The 15,221-nt window shown below is 24.8% G+C and overlaps 1 protein-coding gene across 1 annotated transcript; it reads right to left on the bottom strand.

The window, feature by feature from the left end:
* Positions 1–8,830: 8,830 nt before the first annotated feature.
* On the bottom strand, positions 8,831–14,133 carry LOC114925348 (uncharacterized). The gene is made up of 8 exons (XM_029292943.2): positions 13,906–14,133; positions 13,259–13,357; positions 13,117–13,164; positions 12,913–13,017; positions 10,352–10,441; positions 10,192–10,265; positions 10,049–10,103; positions 8,831–9,086 (listed from the first exon to the last, which is right to left on the bottom strand). Exons 2-8 carry the CDS (start codon positions 13,295–13,297, stop codon positions 9,021–9,023), a joined length of 477 nt encoding a protein of 158 aa, XP_029148776.2. The 5' UTR covers positions 13,298–13,357; positions 13,906–14,133; the 3' UTR covers positions 8,831–9,020.
* Positions 14,134–15,221: the final 1,088 nt, after the last annotated feature.

Here is a 15,221-nt window from a genome sequence, read left to right as displayed (position 1 = left end):
TTTTTTAAATTACTTCATATATGGGATAATATTATTTCTTTAATTTTTAAATTATTAATTATACAGAGTATTATTTTTAAAATTTTAGTGCATGAATATTTATTTTTAAATTAAACTAAAATAAATGAATTATATTACAAAAATATAATTTATTTTTATTTCTATAATATCATTTGTTTGGCATATGGCATTGGTTATCTATAACAATATATAAAGTCAATACAGAGACTTCACCATGACTTTGGTGTCCAATTTTTGTGGACTATATTAACCTATAATAAACTATTTCATAAAGCAAATTATAAGGACAAAATAAACATAAAATTTGTTTTGAAAAATTCAATAACTTCCCACTAAAATGAAAACAGTTTTGTTACTTCTATAACTATAATAACACATCTTCTATTGCCTCCATCCACTGCAGTTTGGTTTTTACTTTTCTATATTTGTCTTACACTCTTACTGTTCTGTTATTCTCCTTTCTTCAACACTCTCACCTCCATCCTCTTCCATTGCCTTCATCCACTGCAGTTGCAAATTTCCTTCAGTTTGCAGTAGTTACTATTTTTACGCATAACATTCACTTATATCTCTTCTTCTCTTTAGTTTATTTATCTAATCTATATTTTCGATCATTTCTCTGTCTTTTTAATTTATTTTCAACTTTTGACATATGAATATAGTACTATATCACCTTTTGTTTTTCTCAATTTAATGTAAAAAGAAATAATTTTTTTAGTCTTATCAATTTGATGCAGAAAGAAAATTGTTTCTTTTTATTTGATATCTGTTTTTATGTTTTTTTATATGTCTTTGACTATCAATGATTGAATAAAAATTTCATAAATATTTTGTTATTTTTTTAATTGCTTTGCAATAATTTTTTTTTAATTTTCTAAAATATTGATTATGTAGAGTATTATATTCGAAATTTGAATACATAAATATTTTCTTTGAAACTAAATTAAATTATTAATTTTGTCTACCACAATATTATTTATTTTGCATATTGGCTAAGTTATTTGATTGGCATATACATAGGATGCAAGAAAGTTCGCACCTATCAAAGATTCGTTAAAAACATTAATATGTTAATTTTCTAAACTATCTAAGTACTGGATTTGATATTTAATTATATAGAGTAGTAGGTTTGACATTTATTAATTTCCTAAATTATATTGCAAGAAAATTAATTTAATATTATTTATTTGTCACATAATTAAAATATAAAAGATAAAAAAACCTACACCTACCAATGGTAGAATGAAAAATTCTCACACATATTTTGTTAATTTCTTTTTTTTATTTGTAATCTATTTTACATTGGATAATATTATTTTTTTATAGATTATTAATTCGATAGATAATACAATAAATGTAGTAATATAAGAACTTTGTTAATTGATTTTTCAAATAATCTAGCGACCTAAGATAAGAATTTTGTTAATTGATTTTATTAATTTCTTTTTTATTTTTAATCTATTTTACATTTGATAATATTATTTTTTATTAATTATTAGATTGACATATAAAATTTAAATGTGGCAAGATAAGAACTATGTTATGATTATTTTCTTCTCTTTATTTTTCTATCTCATGAGCCATGTAAGTTTTAATTTATTATTTTTCCTATATATATATATATATATATATATATATATATATATATATATATTCTATTTTTTAACTATTTTATTTTATTAGGTTTTTTAATTTATTTTATTGTATTGTTCTTTTACTTTGAAAATTTTAAGGCCTAACGATCTTTCGTTTAAACGATTCGAATTATATGATCAAAAAGTAGTTCAAGAGAATATAGGTTTGAATTTTAGTAATTTATTAAGTCTAATTATTATATAAAAAGTTAAAAATATTCTGAACTTAAAAACTATTTAATAATAAAATTGAGTTTGTTCAAAATTGTAGAGAGACAGAGAGAAAGGAAAAGTTAAAATTGTTTAACTAATTATAAAAATTTACCACCATCAAAACTATTAAATTTGAGTATATTATGTGAGGATTAATAAGAAGCACACTAAAACCATAAATCTAAAAGTTTTCTATCTCTCTTTATATAGTGTTTCACTTTAAGTAACTATTTTAAATGGATAGTATTCAAATGACAAGCAAAATAATAAAAAGATTCGCATTAGATTATAAAAATTAATCTCATCCTTATAATACAGTGGCATTATTTCAAAACATGTAAAATAAAATAATAAAATACACTTTAATTAATGTGCACAATAAAATAAATGTGAAACTTAGATAGTAGCAGTCAAACATGAATAGCAATGGTTGCCTTTTGTCCTAAGGTACTATATTAAATTGCGACTTAATTTTTTAATTATTAATTAAAAAACATACAATTATGTATTTTTTTTATTATTTTAGTTAAAAATAATATATTTTGAGATTTTTTTTTGGGATTACTGACATCAAATTTTGATCATTTGGAAAAAAAATTTAAATGCTTTATGTCTTACTTCTTTTAACGAAACTTCAACAACTCATAAAAGTTAACATAATAGATGGTTATAAATCAAAGTGATAGACAAGATTAAAAGTTGCGATAATAATACTTGGTGATAATTAATTGCGGTCAGGTTAAGAGAAGGTGGAAGGAGAAGAAAAAAAAGAGAAAGGAGAACAAGGTAATATAATAATGGCGATGAGACAAAAACAAGTATGTGTATAGAGAATAATAGTAGGAGAAAGAATATTGTTTGATATAGTAAGGGGATATAATAAAAATATAAATTAATAATTTTAAAAAATAACAAAATTAAAGATAATTTAAAAGATTAAATATAAAATAAAAAAATTAAAATTTTTTTTATCAATTAGAATTATGCACGAAGATAAATAGTGTTTAAATATAAATTTTTATCTCAGCTTCAAATTAAATACTATTAAAAATAAATAACTAAACTTAATAACGTTTATAAATAGTTAATTTGTAAAAAATATTTCTAAATTTTAATTTTGATTTTGTTACACATAATAACAACATAATAAATTTGTTTAATATCTTATTTAATTTAAATTTATAAATTTATACATTCTAAAAGTTAATTTGATAATTTGGATAAAAATTTTAAATACTTTATGTCTTACTTCTTTTAGCGAAACTTCAACAACTCATAAAAGTTAACAGAATAGATGATTATAAATCAAAGTGATAGACAAAATTAAAAGTTGCGATAATAATACTTGGTGATAATTAATTACGATCGGGTGACAAGAAGGTGGAAGGAGAAGGAAAAAATGAGAAAGGAGAACAAGAAAATATAATAATGGCGATGAGACAATGACAAGTATGTGTTTAGAGAATAATAGTAAGAGAAAGAATAGTGTTTAATATAGTAAGAGGATATAATAAAAATATAAATTAATAATTTTAAAAAATTAATGAAATTAAAGAAAATTTAAAAAATTAAATATAAAATTAAAAATAAAAATAAAATATTTTTTAACAATTGAAATTATGTATGAAGATAAAGAGTCTTTTGGATATAACTTTTTATCTCGACCTCAAATTAACTACAATTAAAAATAAATAATTAAACTTAATAACGTTTATAAATAGTTAATTTGTAAATAATATTTTTAAATTTTTATTTTGATTTTGTTACACATAATTTTTAACTAATAATCTTGAAGCGTTTATATAGTTATTTATATGGTTAATAAATCTGACAGTTTTTCAAGAATTGAGAAGTTATCGATAAGAAGATGTATGATGAATTATGAATGATATCTTTACTCTCCTATTTTGCTTATTAATTATTCTTATAGTTTGATATTTAAAAACAAAAAAAATTAGCATTATCATTACTTCTATTTTTCACTATTTTTAAAAAAAAATGAAGGCTTTTTCATATTTAGATCCATATTTTGACCTACCACTTAAAAAAGATGAAGACAAATATGAATATCCATGATATTTATGTAAAAATTATCTTTTGTAAATAACTAATATGTATTTTGGTTTAGACAATGAGAGAACAAAGTAAAACGAGAAAGAACAAAGTAATATAATAATGGCGATTAGACAATGACAAGTATGTGTATAGAAAATAATAATAAGAGAAAGAATAGTGCTTGATATAGTAAGAGGATATAATAAAAATTATAAATTAATAATTTTGAAAAATAATGAAATTAAAAAAAATTTAAAAAATTAAATATAAAATTAAAAAAGAAAAATAAAATATTTTTTATCAATTGGAATTATGCATGAAGATAAAGAATCTTTTGAATATAAATTTTTATCTCGACTTCAAATTAAATACTATTAAAAATAAATAATTAAACTTAATAACATTTATAAATAGTTAATTTGTAAATAATGCTTCTAAATTTTTATTTTGATTTTGTTATGCATAATAACAACATAATAAATTTGTTTAATATCTTATTTAATTTAAATTTATAAATTTTATACATTCAAAAAGTTAATTTGATAATTTGGGTAAAAATTTTAAATGCTTTAGGTCTTTCTTTTTTTAGCGAAACTTCAACAATTAATAAAAGTTAACAGAATAGATGGTTATAAATCAAAGTGATAGATAAGATTAAAAGTTGCGATAATAATACTTGATGATAATTAATTACGGACGGTCGGGTGAAGAGAAGATAGAAGAAAAAAGAAAAAACGAGAAAGGAGAACAACGTAATATCTATAACAATATATAATGCGAATACCTCAAGTTTGGTGTCCAATTTTCTTTCCTATTTTAACCCTGCTAAGTGCCAACATAATCCAAAACTAATTTTACAATTATGTATTTCACTACCAGTTACAAAACAAATTCACACGTAACTTCTTTCTCAATCCTACACTTAAATAATCTATTTTTTTATCATTTCTTTAATTTTCTTTACTTCTCTTACTCAACTCTAACATTTTTACCTTTTGAATAACTCTTTAGACAACTTCCTAAAATAGACTATGACTATGATAAATGTTGGTTTTAGAAGCATGTACGAAAAGAACAAAAGAATAATTTATGATGAAAGAAGTGTTCAATTATTATCAATAGTAGTGATAAGGAATTTTTGGTAAATTTTATTATATTTTGTGATATTTATTTAAATTATATTTTATTTAGTTTTATTTTAGTTTTAGTTTGTATCGTGTTCTGAGTACAATGTACTCTATAGCGTCACTCTAATTATTTTATTAGAGCTTTTGTTGTAGTTTCTTAAAAAGAAATTATCATTTTTGTATTTTTTTTTATATTTTTCTTTTCCTTTCTTTAACATTCTCAATTGAATTGCCTCCATCATCCTCCTTTATCTTTTTCCACTGCGGTTACAATTTTATTTTCTAATTTACTTACTCAATTTATATTTTTAATCTATTTTTTATTTTTTTAATTTGTTACCAATTTTTTATGTAGATAAATAGCGTTATGTCTTTTTCTCTCATTAATTTGATTTGACAAAAACAACCGTTTCTTTACCTTTTATATGTACATTTTATTTATTTTTTTGACATGTTTGTATTTAACTATCTATCAACGATGGGATGAAAAATTTTATAAATATTTTTTTAACATTTTTCTTTTTAAATTGCTTTTAATGGGATAATTTTTTTTAATTTTCTAAAATACTTGATTACTTAGAATATTGTATTTAAAATTTGAGTATATAAATTTTTTAAATTAAACTAAAATAAATAAATTATATTACAAAAAAAATTTATTAATTTTGTCTTTTACAATATTATTTGTTTGACATATTGGCTTAGTTATTTAATTGGTATATAATGCATCCAAGAAAATCACACCTATCAAGTGTTTCTTAGAATATTAGTATACTAATTGTCTAAATAATTAATTATTTAGAGTATTAGATTTGATATTTAATTATGTAAAGTATTGTATTTATCATATAGAGAATAATAGCAAGAGAGAATAGTGTTTGATATAGTAAGGGATATAATAAAAATATAAAATAATAATTTTAAAAAAATAATAAAATTAAAGTTAATTTAAAAAATTAAATATAAAATTAAAAAAATAAAATATTTTTTAACAATTGAAATTATGCATGAAGATGAGAGTACTTTGAATATAAATTTTTATTTGGGCTTCAAATTAAATACTAATTAAAAATAAATAATTAAACTTAATAACGTTTAAAAATAGTTAATTTGTAAATAATATTTTTAAATTTTTATTTTGATTTTGTTACACATAATTTTTAATTGAATAATCTTGAAGGGTTTATATATTTATTTTTATAGTCAGTAAATCTGGCGGTTTTTTAAGACTAAAAAGTTATTGATAAGAAGATATATGATGAATTACGAAAGATTTTTTTTCATATACACAATTTTTATACTCTCCTATTTTGTTTATTAATTATTCTTATATTTTGATATTTAAAAACAAAAAAAATAAGCATTCTCATTTATTCTATTTTTTCACTATTTATAAAAAAATGAAGACCTCTTCGTATTTAGATTCATATTTTGGTCTACCATTTAAAAAAGAAGAAGACAAATATGAGTATCCATGACATTTAAATAAAAATATAACTAACATGTATTTTAGTTTATATATACTCTTTTTGAATCAGAATAACGTTATTATTATTTTTTTAATTATATTTTGGTTTATAGTAATTTTAATTTTAATAAAATATGATATAAATAAAGCCACATCAACATTAAAATAAAAAAATACTTATCTAATAAATTTAAAAAGTGAATGATATATTAACAAAAAATAAAATTAATTTTTTAAAAATAATAGAAAAGCGGCTCAACAGGCACTTAATTTCTTAAAAACAATAGAAAAGCGGTTGAACAGACACGTTAGTGCCTGTTGAGCCGCTAGTAATAATAATGGCGATGAGATAATGACAGATATGTGTATAGAGATTAATAGCAAGAGAAAAAAATAGTGTTTAATATAGTAAGGGATATAATAAAATATAAATTAATAATTAAAAAAAATAATAAAATTAAAGATAATTTAAAAAATTAAATATAAAATTAAAAAAATAAAATATTTTTTAACAATTGAAATTATGCATGAAGATAGAGAGTGCTTTGAATATAAATTTTTATTTCGGCTTCAAATTAAATACTAATTAAAAATAAATAATTAAACTTAATAACATTTATAAATAGTTAATTTGTAATAATGTTTCTAAATTTTTATTTTGATTTTGTTACACATCATTTTTAATTGAATAATATTGAAGTGTTTATATATTTATTTTTATGGTCAATAAATCTGACAGTTTTTCAAGACTAAAGAAGTTATTGATAAAAAGATGTATGATAAATTATGAAAGATTTTTTCAGATACACAATTTTTATACTCTCCTATTTTGCTTATTAATTATTCTTATATTTTGATATTTAAAAACGAAAAAAATAAACATTCTCATTTATTCTATTTTTTCACTATTTATAAGAAAATGAAGACCTCTTCGTATTTAGATTCATATTTTGGCCTATCACTTAAAAAAGATGACAAATATGAATATCCATGACATTTAAGTAAAAATTATCTTTTGTAAATAACTAACATGTATTTTAGTTTATATATACTCTTTTTGAATCAGAATAATATTATTATCATTATTCTTTGAATTATATTTTGGTTTATAATAATTTTAATTTTAATAAAATATGATATAAATAAAGTCTCATTAACACTAAAATAAAAAAAAATACTTATCTAATAAATTTGAAAAGTGAATGATATATTAATAAAAAAATAAAATTAATTTCTTAAAAATAATAGAAAAGCGGCTAAATAGGCACGTTAGTGTCTGTTGAGCCACTAGTAATAATAATGGCGATGAGATAATGACAGATATGTGTATAGAGATTAATAGCAAGAGAAAAAATAGTGTTTAATATAGTAAGGGATATAATAAAATATAAATTAATAATTTAAAAAGAATAATAAAATTAAAGATAATTTAAAAAATTAAATATAAAATTAAAAAAATAAATTATTTTTTAACAATTGAAATTATGCATGAAGATAGAGAGTGCTTTAAATATAAATTTTTATCTCGGCTTCAAATTAAATACTAATTAAAAATAAATAATTAAACTTAATAACATTTATAAATAGTTAATTTGTAATAATGTTTCTAAATTTTTATTTTGATTTTGTTACACATCATTTTTAATTGAATAATATTGAAGTGTTTATATATTTATTTTTATGGTCAATAAATCTGACAGCTTTTCAAGACTAAAGAAGTTATTGATAAAAAGATGTATGATAAATTACAAAAGATTTTTTCAGATACACAATTTTAATATTATCCTATTTTGCTTATTAATTATTCTTAATTTTGATATTTAAAAACGAAAAAAATAAACATTCTCATTTATTCTATTTTTTCACTATTTATAAAAAAATGAAAACCTCTTCATATTTAGATTCATATTTTGGTCTATCACTTAAAAAAGATGACAAATATGAATATCCATGACATTTAAATAAAAATTATCTTTTGTAAATAACTAACATGTATTTTAGTCTATATATACTCTTTTTGAATCAGAATAATATTATCATTATTCTTTGAATTATATTTTGGTTTATAATAATTTTAATTTTAATAAAATATGATATAAATAAAATCTCATTAACACTAAAATAAAAAAAAATTACTTATCTAATAAATTTAAAAAGTGAATGATATATTAATAAAAAAAATTAATTTCTTAAAAATAATAGAAAAACGGCTAAATAGGCCCATTAGTGTCTGTTGAGCCACTAGTCAAATTAAAAAAATTAGTATATGCTTTTACATGCACTCTAACACACTCCAAAAATAATAAAAAATATTAACAAAAATATGTAAATGTCATTTAAAAAGATTAATCAATAAAAAGTAATATTACATTAATAGAATTCAAACCAAATTAGCCATGTCATCTCTATACATGCAACGACAGTGTCCATGAAATTTACAAACATAAACAAAAATGAATTTCTAGAAAGGGAATTAAGAAATGTCATTGAATCACCCCAAGCTTATACCAGGCCTTCCTCGGATAAAGGAACCAAATGGAAAGCTCCACAATACACTTCACGAATAATCTGCAAGTATGATCATATGAATAACGAAAAACAGAAGGTAAGCAAATTACAAAACATCTTGCCATGATAAATATTAAAGAAAGGAATCATAAAAAAATATATAAGGCTTGGAATAAGGGTGTGTCACATCTTCATATTGAAATATGTGACATGCACAAGTTGATCACATGCAATTCGCCACCACTATTCCTGGGAGATAATTCTAAAGATATGCATATAAAATTCCAAGTTCAACCATTTTGTATAATTTTATAACAATCTCTGGAATATCTTATTAGAATAAGTTGCAAATAGATAGTAACCATAGTAGCCTAGCACAAATAGTAACCAAATTCATACTTAACAAACAAGAAAACAAGTGGATTCTTATCAAGTGAGGATGATGAAGTTAATGATAATTCCTTTTATTTTCCAAACACTTTGATAAAAGAAAAAAATTCTTTCACTACCAACAAAACTCACTTTTAATTTTTCTCAAACGATTGTAGAAAGAGCAAATAAAATATAATAACCAAGTTATAAATTAGAAATTGCACAATGAAATAACAAATAACAAGAAAAGGCAACAAAAGAAATCAAACCATGTAGCTCAAATTGAAAAAAAAAACTTAAGTGAAGTAGTTGCAAATTTTGACCAAATATCTGAGCTCAAGATCCACTAGGAAATTGTATAACTTTTTTTTTTTAGGATTTTTTCAACACCAAACATAGTAAAGCATTTTTGTGATTTACCTATTCTCTGTCCCTGAGGGAAATAGAAAACTCTTCTCATCCCCCCAAACTGATGTTACTAATGTTACCAACAAACACAAATGTTAGCAAAATATCTGCCAAACAGGACCCATCATGTTACTAATGTTAGCAACAAACACATCTGAAAATAAAATTAAGGGAAACCCAAACTGAACCCAGCAAAATATCTGCCAGTTAAAAGGCTAACATTAAACTCCATCCTGTCATACCTGGTCAATGTGTGGTGGAATTTGCTTTATTTCAATTCCAAATTCTTGTTCAATCCTATATCAGCACAAAAGACAGAATGCATAATAAATCTATAGCATATACAGTTGAAATGCATTAACTTAACAGACTGTAAATTACATACAAATTAAAGCGGTCCCAATAAGTGATCAAGGTAACTGCTAAACCAAGATGCCCAAACCTCCCTGAGCGACCGACCTGTATATCCGTATATGATCTGTTAGAACAGGAAATCAGTGTCAAGGCAAATAAATTAGGAAGGAAATGAGGAAAAATCACCATACCTTGTGGAGATAAGTTTTTGAATTCTTGGGAAAATCAAAATTAATAAAAACTATAGAAGGTTGGAATTCTAGGGACAAAAGCTTATCAGCCTGAAACCAAACAAAAAGCAATGTAAAAGAAGGGATTAGGAACCAACTCTTACTACTAAAGAAACAGAATGAACATATGAAGAGAATAGAATTGAAAATTTGTTTGTTCTCATTTAAAAGGATTGCAACTTTTCAAATAGTTTATGCATGTCAACCACTTTTATAAATGAGTAGAAGTTGAGGCAAAAAAGTATTTACCTCATCCATAACATGATTAGTTCCCATCAGTTTAAATCATGGCAACAAAGCCAACATCAACACATATATAATCTAAACTAGGACAAAATCCTAAAAACATGAGAAAAAAATATTATAGTAAAAATTTATGCCCATTGAAGCAAGCTTGTTCCCTGAGAAGTTCATTCAAACTGGCCTTGAACTACAATAAATATGATAATCCTCTCAATCGATCTCATGGGAATCTAATAGAAAGATAAAGGTAAGAGGAAGAAGTCAAACATTGAATAACATTGTTATCCTGGTCAATTTTTTCCAATGCAGGAATGCAAAATGCAGCTGTTTTGCCTGTCCCATTTTTAGCCCTTGCAAGAATATGTCACTACCAGTAAGAGCAATTGGAATGCTTTCTACTTGGATAGGAGAAGGCCTTTAAAAACCCTTCTCATATATTCCCATGAGCAACTCTCACTTCAAAAAATAATCCTCAAATTCATTTCTTTTAGTTGCTGTCACATCCTGGGAAATAAAATTAAAGCAGATTCAATACCAACACTGGAATATATAACATAGAAATTACCTGCAAATCTTATAACCACAGAACCTTAAGTGGCTTACCCAAAAATGGTATCATTAATTATGCCTTTCAAGTTGATATTGGAAACGTGTAAATATGAAAAAACTAAATCACACCACAACAGGAAATCTAGCTCTGAAATTTTGTAAATGCCAATAATTGTACTGGTTAATTAAGGTCAGTTTATCTCAATTCCTCAGCAATTTAAGTAAATTAGTTAAAGCAGTTTGTATAGTGAAAACAGTGAACTGAATGCCTAATAGAGAGTAGGAATTAGGATATTAAAAATGACATCGGTGAATAAAAAAAGAAGCTAGTTAAATTCTATGACCAAAACTTCAAGAAGCATTTCATTATAAATGCACTGATATTATTTTCAGTTTAATCCCCCCCCCCCCCTAGTGAAGATCAAGACTGCTGCTGATCCTGGAATTGGAGCACATTATATGAAAATCAACACACAAAACACGACAAATTAAAACAACAACCCTCCAACACTTAGCTATTAGCTGACACCAAAAGACACCATCAATATTAGCAGACGAATAATGACAATAATAACAACAAATGAATACTAATCTAAATGATCCAATTTTAGCATTAACAAATCAAAGCATTAAAGGTTGAATTTCAGCAACTGCAAATAATATCAATTTAAAATATCAAGCTAGATCCACTCCCTCGCATACTCAACGGCTAAAAGAATTAAGAGTTGTACAAAAGAAACTATAAGTCATATCACAAACTTAGACTCTATGTATTATTAGAACTGATATATTATTCTTAGTCATTGGCTTTAATTATTTATTAATGAATCTAAACAAAATAGAAGCCTGAATGCTTGAACTCGTGTATTCAATTCTTGTAGATGAAATGAATGACTGAGAAATTGAAATCAGTATTATTACTTTTAGATAAACTTCATTAACAAATTGAAAATTAGTAAAATACAGAAATCAGTATTATTACATACTAAATACACATGCGCTAAGTGCCTATTGCAGTAACTATCACGTCATGAAGTAATTCTCATTGCAAAAGCACCGAGAGACTTTTATACTCATGAAGTAATTCTCATTGCAAAATCTCACCATTCTTGTCCTTAATGACTTAATTTGATCCAAATCTCTCATCCTTCGTACCCAAATACTGATAAAGACTCTCATACACTCTTGTTTTGACTCTCTTATTGCCACCTTTGTCTCCTTCTTAGCTGTCTTATATTTCTTAAATTTTCTACAATATAGAAACTACTCTTTAAAGCAAACTAAAAAGAAGGATTAAAATAGACAACTTTTGAAATTTAGTAGACCGAAACAAAAAATCGAGTATTTTACAGGGACCAAAAACTTATTTAAGCCTATAATCTTTTACAAACTAAAGTGTTGAAACATAAATATTACAAGGACTAAAGTGAGTACATTTAATCTTTTACAGGCTAAGTTTTTAAATGAAAATTTTCCTTGGACTAAAGTGTAGTTTTACTTTCAATTTAATTATGTAAAAGATAGAGAAAGAAACAACTTCTAATTGATATGACAAATCAAATTCTACATAAGAAACTAGAAAAATATATGCTTAAACGAAATATGTAAAGAATGGGTAAAGAGAAGAATGGGCAGCTTACTGATACATGAAAGTTAGATTAAATGTTAATTCAGAAAACTTTAGAAAGTCAAAAAAAAAAATTCACACGACTGAGTCCATGAGAGAGAACCTGTTGGTATTCCAGATCAAACTTTAGAGACTCATCATCACAGTTCTCAACCATGGTGGCCAAGCCCTTCAAATTCTTCACAGGCTTACCATTGAAAGCAAGAACCTATATGAATCCAAAAAGAGAAGGGGTAAGCATTTCAAATCAACCATTGATTAAGATCTATAACAATTAATAATTTAATATCAATAAATGTTCTCTTACCTGAGTGTTAACTATCTTATATCCAATCTTAATGTCAGACACGAGAACCTATATAGTAAAGTTTAAGTAAGAGCAAATGTTAAACAGCAAATCCAATTAAAAAAAAGAAAAAATTAAAATAAGGGATAGCATAGGCCAAGACCTGAGAAACAACAAGTTGCTCAACAACAGATTGTGCCATAGCATGTAGATGTTTCTCTAGGAGCTTCACTGGAGCATCAAACTCATAATCTTTACCATACTGGATCATACAAATTAAGAAGCAATAATAAAGTTAGTAACAAATATATACTCAAACAACAAAAGATAATTTCCAGAAATAAAATTTTCTGTAATCATAGACACAAATTTAAGATATTTAAAACACTACTTTTACAACTTGCAACCAAAAATCACAATAACATTAGTTTTATATGCACTGTTGCAAAATGATAGATGCCTTTTTACTTTGGACTTGATGGATAAACAATCATAAAATTGAATTAATTTTGAACTTCCATAAAGAAAATTCAGATCTAATTGGGGAATCTAATTGGGGATACAAGCACTAAATATAGGATTTAATCTACATACAATGCTCAAACAAAGAAATAAGATTCTGCCAGTGCTTCACCTGGAGAACTCCATGATGATATGAGGTCAAAGTCTCAAACACCTTTGGATATGAGTACAAATTCAAAAATTTTACTCCAAAAACAAGCTGATATAATCACAAAGCTCCATTTCCATTTTCAATTAACCCTAGATTTTAAGAAATCTTTTGATTCGGGGGAAATAGGTGAAACTCACGGAAAGTGAAGGATTGAGAGAAAGAGCAAAAGAGAGCTTTGGACGAGTAAGGATTCGATTGCAGACAAAGCTCCATGATTTGCTGACGCAAGCAGCGGAAGCGAACCAACGAGCCAGAGCCTCGCCAGAATGTTCTGGAGAAGGTCCTCGTTCACCAAACCGAAACTTCCACCGTTCCTGGTGACCATGAAAATCAAAACAAAAAATTAGATCAAAGAAAAACAATAAATAATTTACCTATGGCTGCATTCTAGATGCAAAGATAGAAACAGAGAGGCTGGAGAAAGATGACATAAACAGCAAAGAGGGTAGGGAAAGCGAAAACAACAGAGAGTGAAGTGGAGCACACAAGGAGCGAAGGCGGTAGAGCAGATGAGAATAGACGATCGAGGAAGGAAGGCAGAGACTGGCGGCACGGAGGAAGGAAAGGCGACCTCCGTTGGCTAACCGACGCGGTGAGTAGTGAGCGCCGAGGGAGTGCGAGCGCCAGCAGAGACAGGTTAGGGGAGATGATGGAGGGAGCCCCAACAGATGAGAGAGTGCAAGCGCCGTAGATGAGCTCTGTCCGAGTGTTAGGGTATTCAGAGCTTTAGTGTGTAATAGGGGAGAAGAGTATAAGTCTGATGAGTCAGTGACTTAGGTGTGTTTGGTTCACGTTGGAGAAGAGAGAAGTCCGTTTGAGTGTTTTGAACGCCCCATTTTTATGTTTGGTAATTTGTTAGAACTCTAAACCCAGAAGTGTTTTTACCTCTGAACGCACGTTCATGTGAAGCTAAAATTTCTTACTTCTGCGTTCACGTTGAGAGGAATTAAGTAGAAAATTTATTCTGTTTCTACCAATCCTACCCTCTATTTTCTTCTATAAAAAGGATGCAAGTAACCATAATTTTCACAGTAATTCTTCGTTTATTTGTTGTGTATGTTTTTTGTTCTGAATTTTTTTTTTCTATCAAAATTTTTTAGATCTGTTTCAATCACTGCCAAGATAAAAAATTTAATTATTTTTTATTATTTTTAGTACTTTCTTTCATATTTTGATTTTTATATTTTTATTGTATTTTTTTATTTATACGATAAATATTTTTTATATTATTTTTTTAGTATTTTGATGTTATTTTTTTAGTGCTCTATTATATTTTTATCGTACTTTTTTATTCATATGACAACTATTGTTGATATAAATTCTTATTTTTATTAATTTTTATTATTTTTTGTTTATATAAATTCCTTTTTTTCTATCCTTTATTGTACTATATTTATGTTGTGTATAAAATTTTTTATTTTTTTATTTTATTTTATTCATATCAATTTTATTT

Source organism: Arachis hypogaea, chromosome 15 (genome assembly GCF_003086295.3).
Source record: "Arachis hypogaea cultivar Tifrunner chromosome 15, arahy.Tifrunner.gnm2.J5K5, whole genome shotgun sequence".
NCBI lineage: Eukaryota > Viridiplantae > Streptophyta > Magnoliopsida > Fabales > Fabaceae > Arachis > Arachis hypogaea.
This window is presented reverse-complemented; position numbering and strand designations above follow the sequence as displayed.

What these genes read in the sequence shown, in the direction of transcription:
- LOC114925348 (XM_029292943.2), bottom strand. Translation starts at nt 13,297, where the DNA reads ATGGCACAATCTGTTGTTGAGCAACTTGTTGTTTCTCAG. An exon ending in ATAAGATAGTTAACACTCAG is followed by an intron (nt 13,018 to 13,116) that starts GTAAGAGAACAT and finishes GGATTCATATAG; the next exon opens with GTTCTTGCTTTCAATGGTAA. An exon ending in TATTGGGACCGCTTTAATTT is followed by an intron (nt 10,104 to 10,191) that starts GTATGTAATTTA and finishes GTGCTGATATAG; the next exon opens with GATTGAACAAGAATTTGGAA.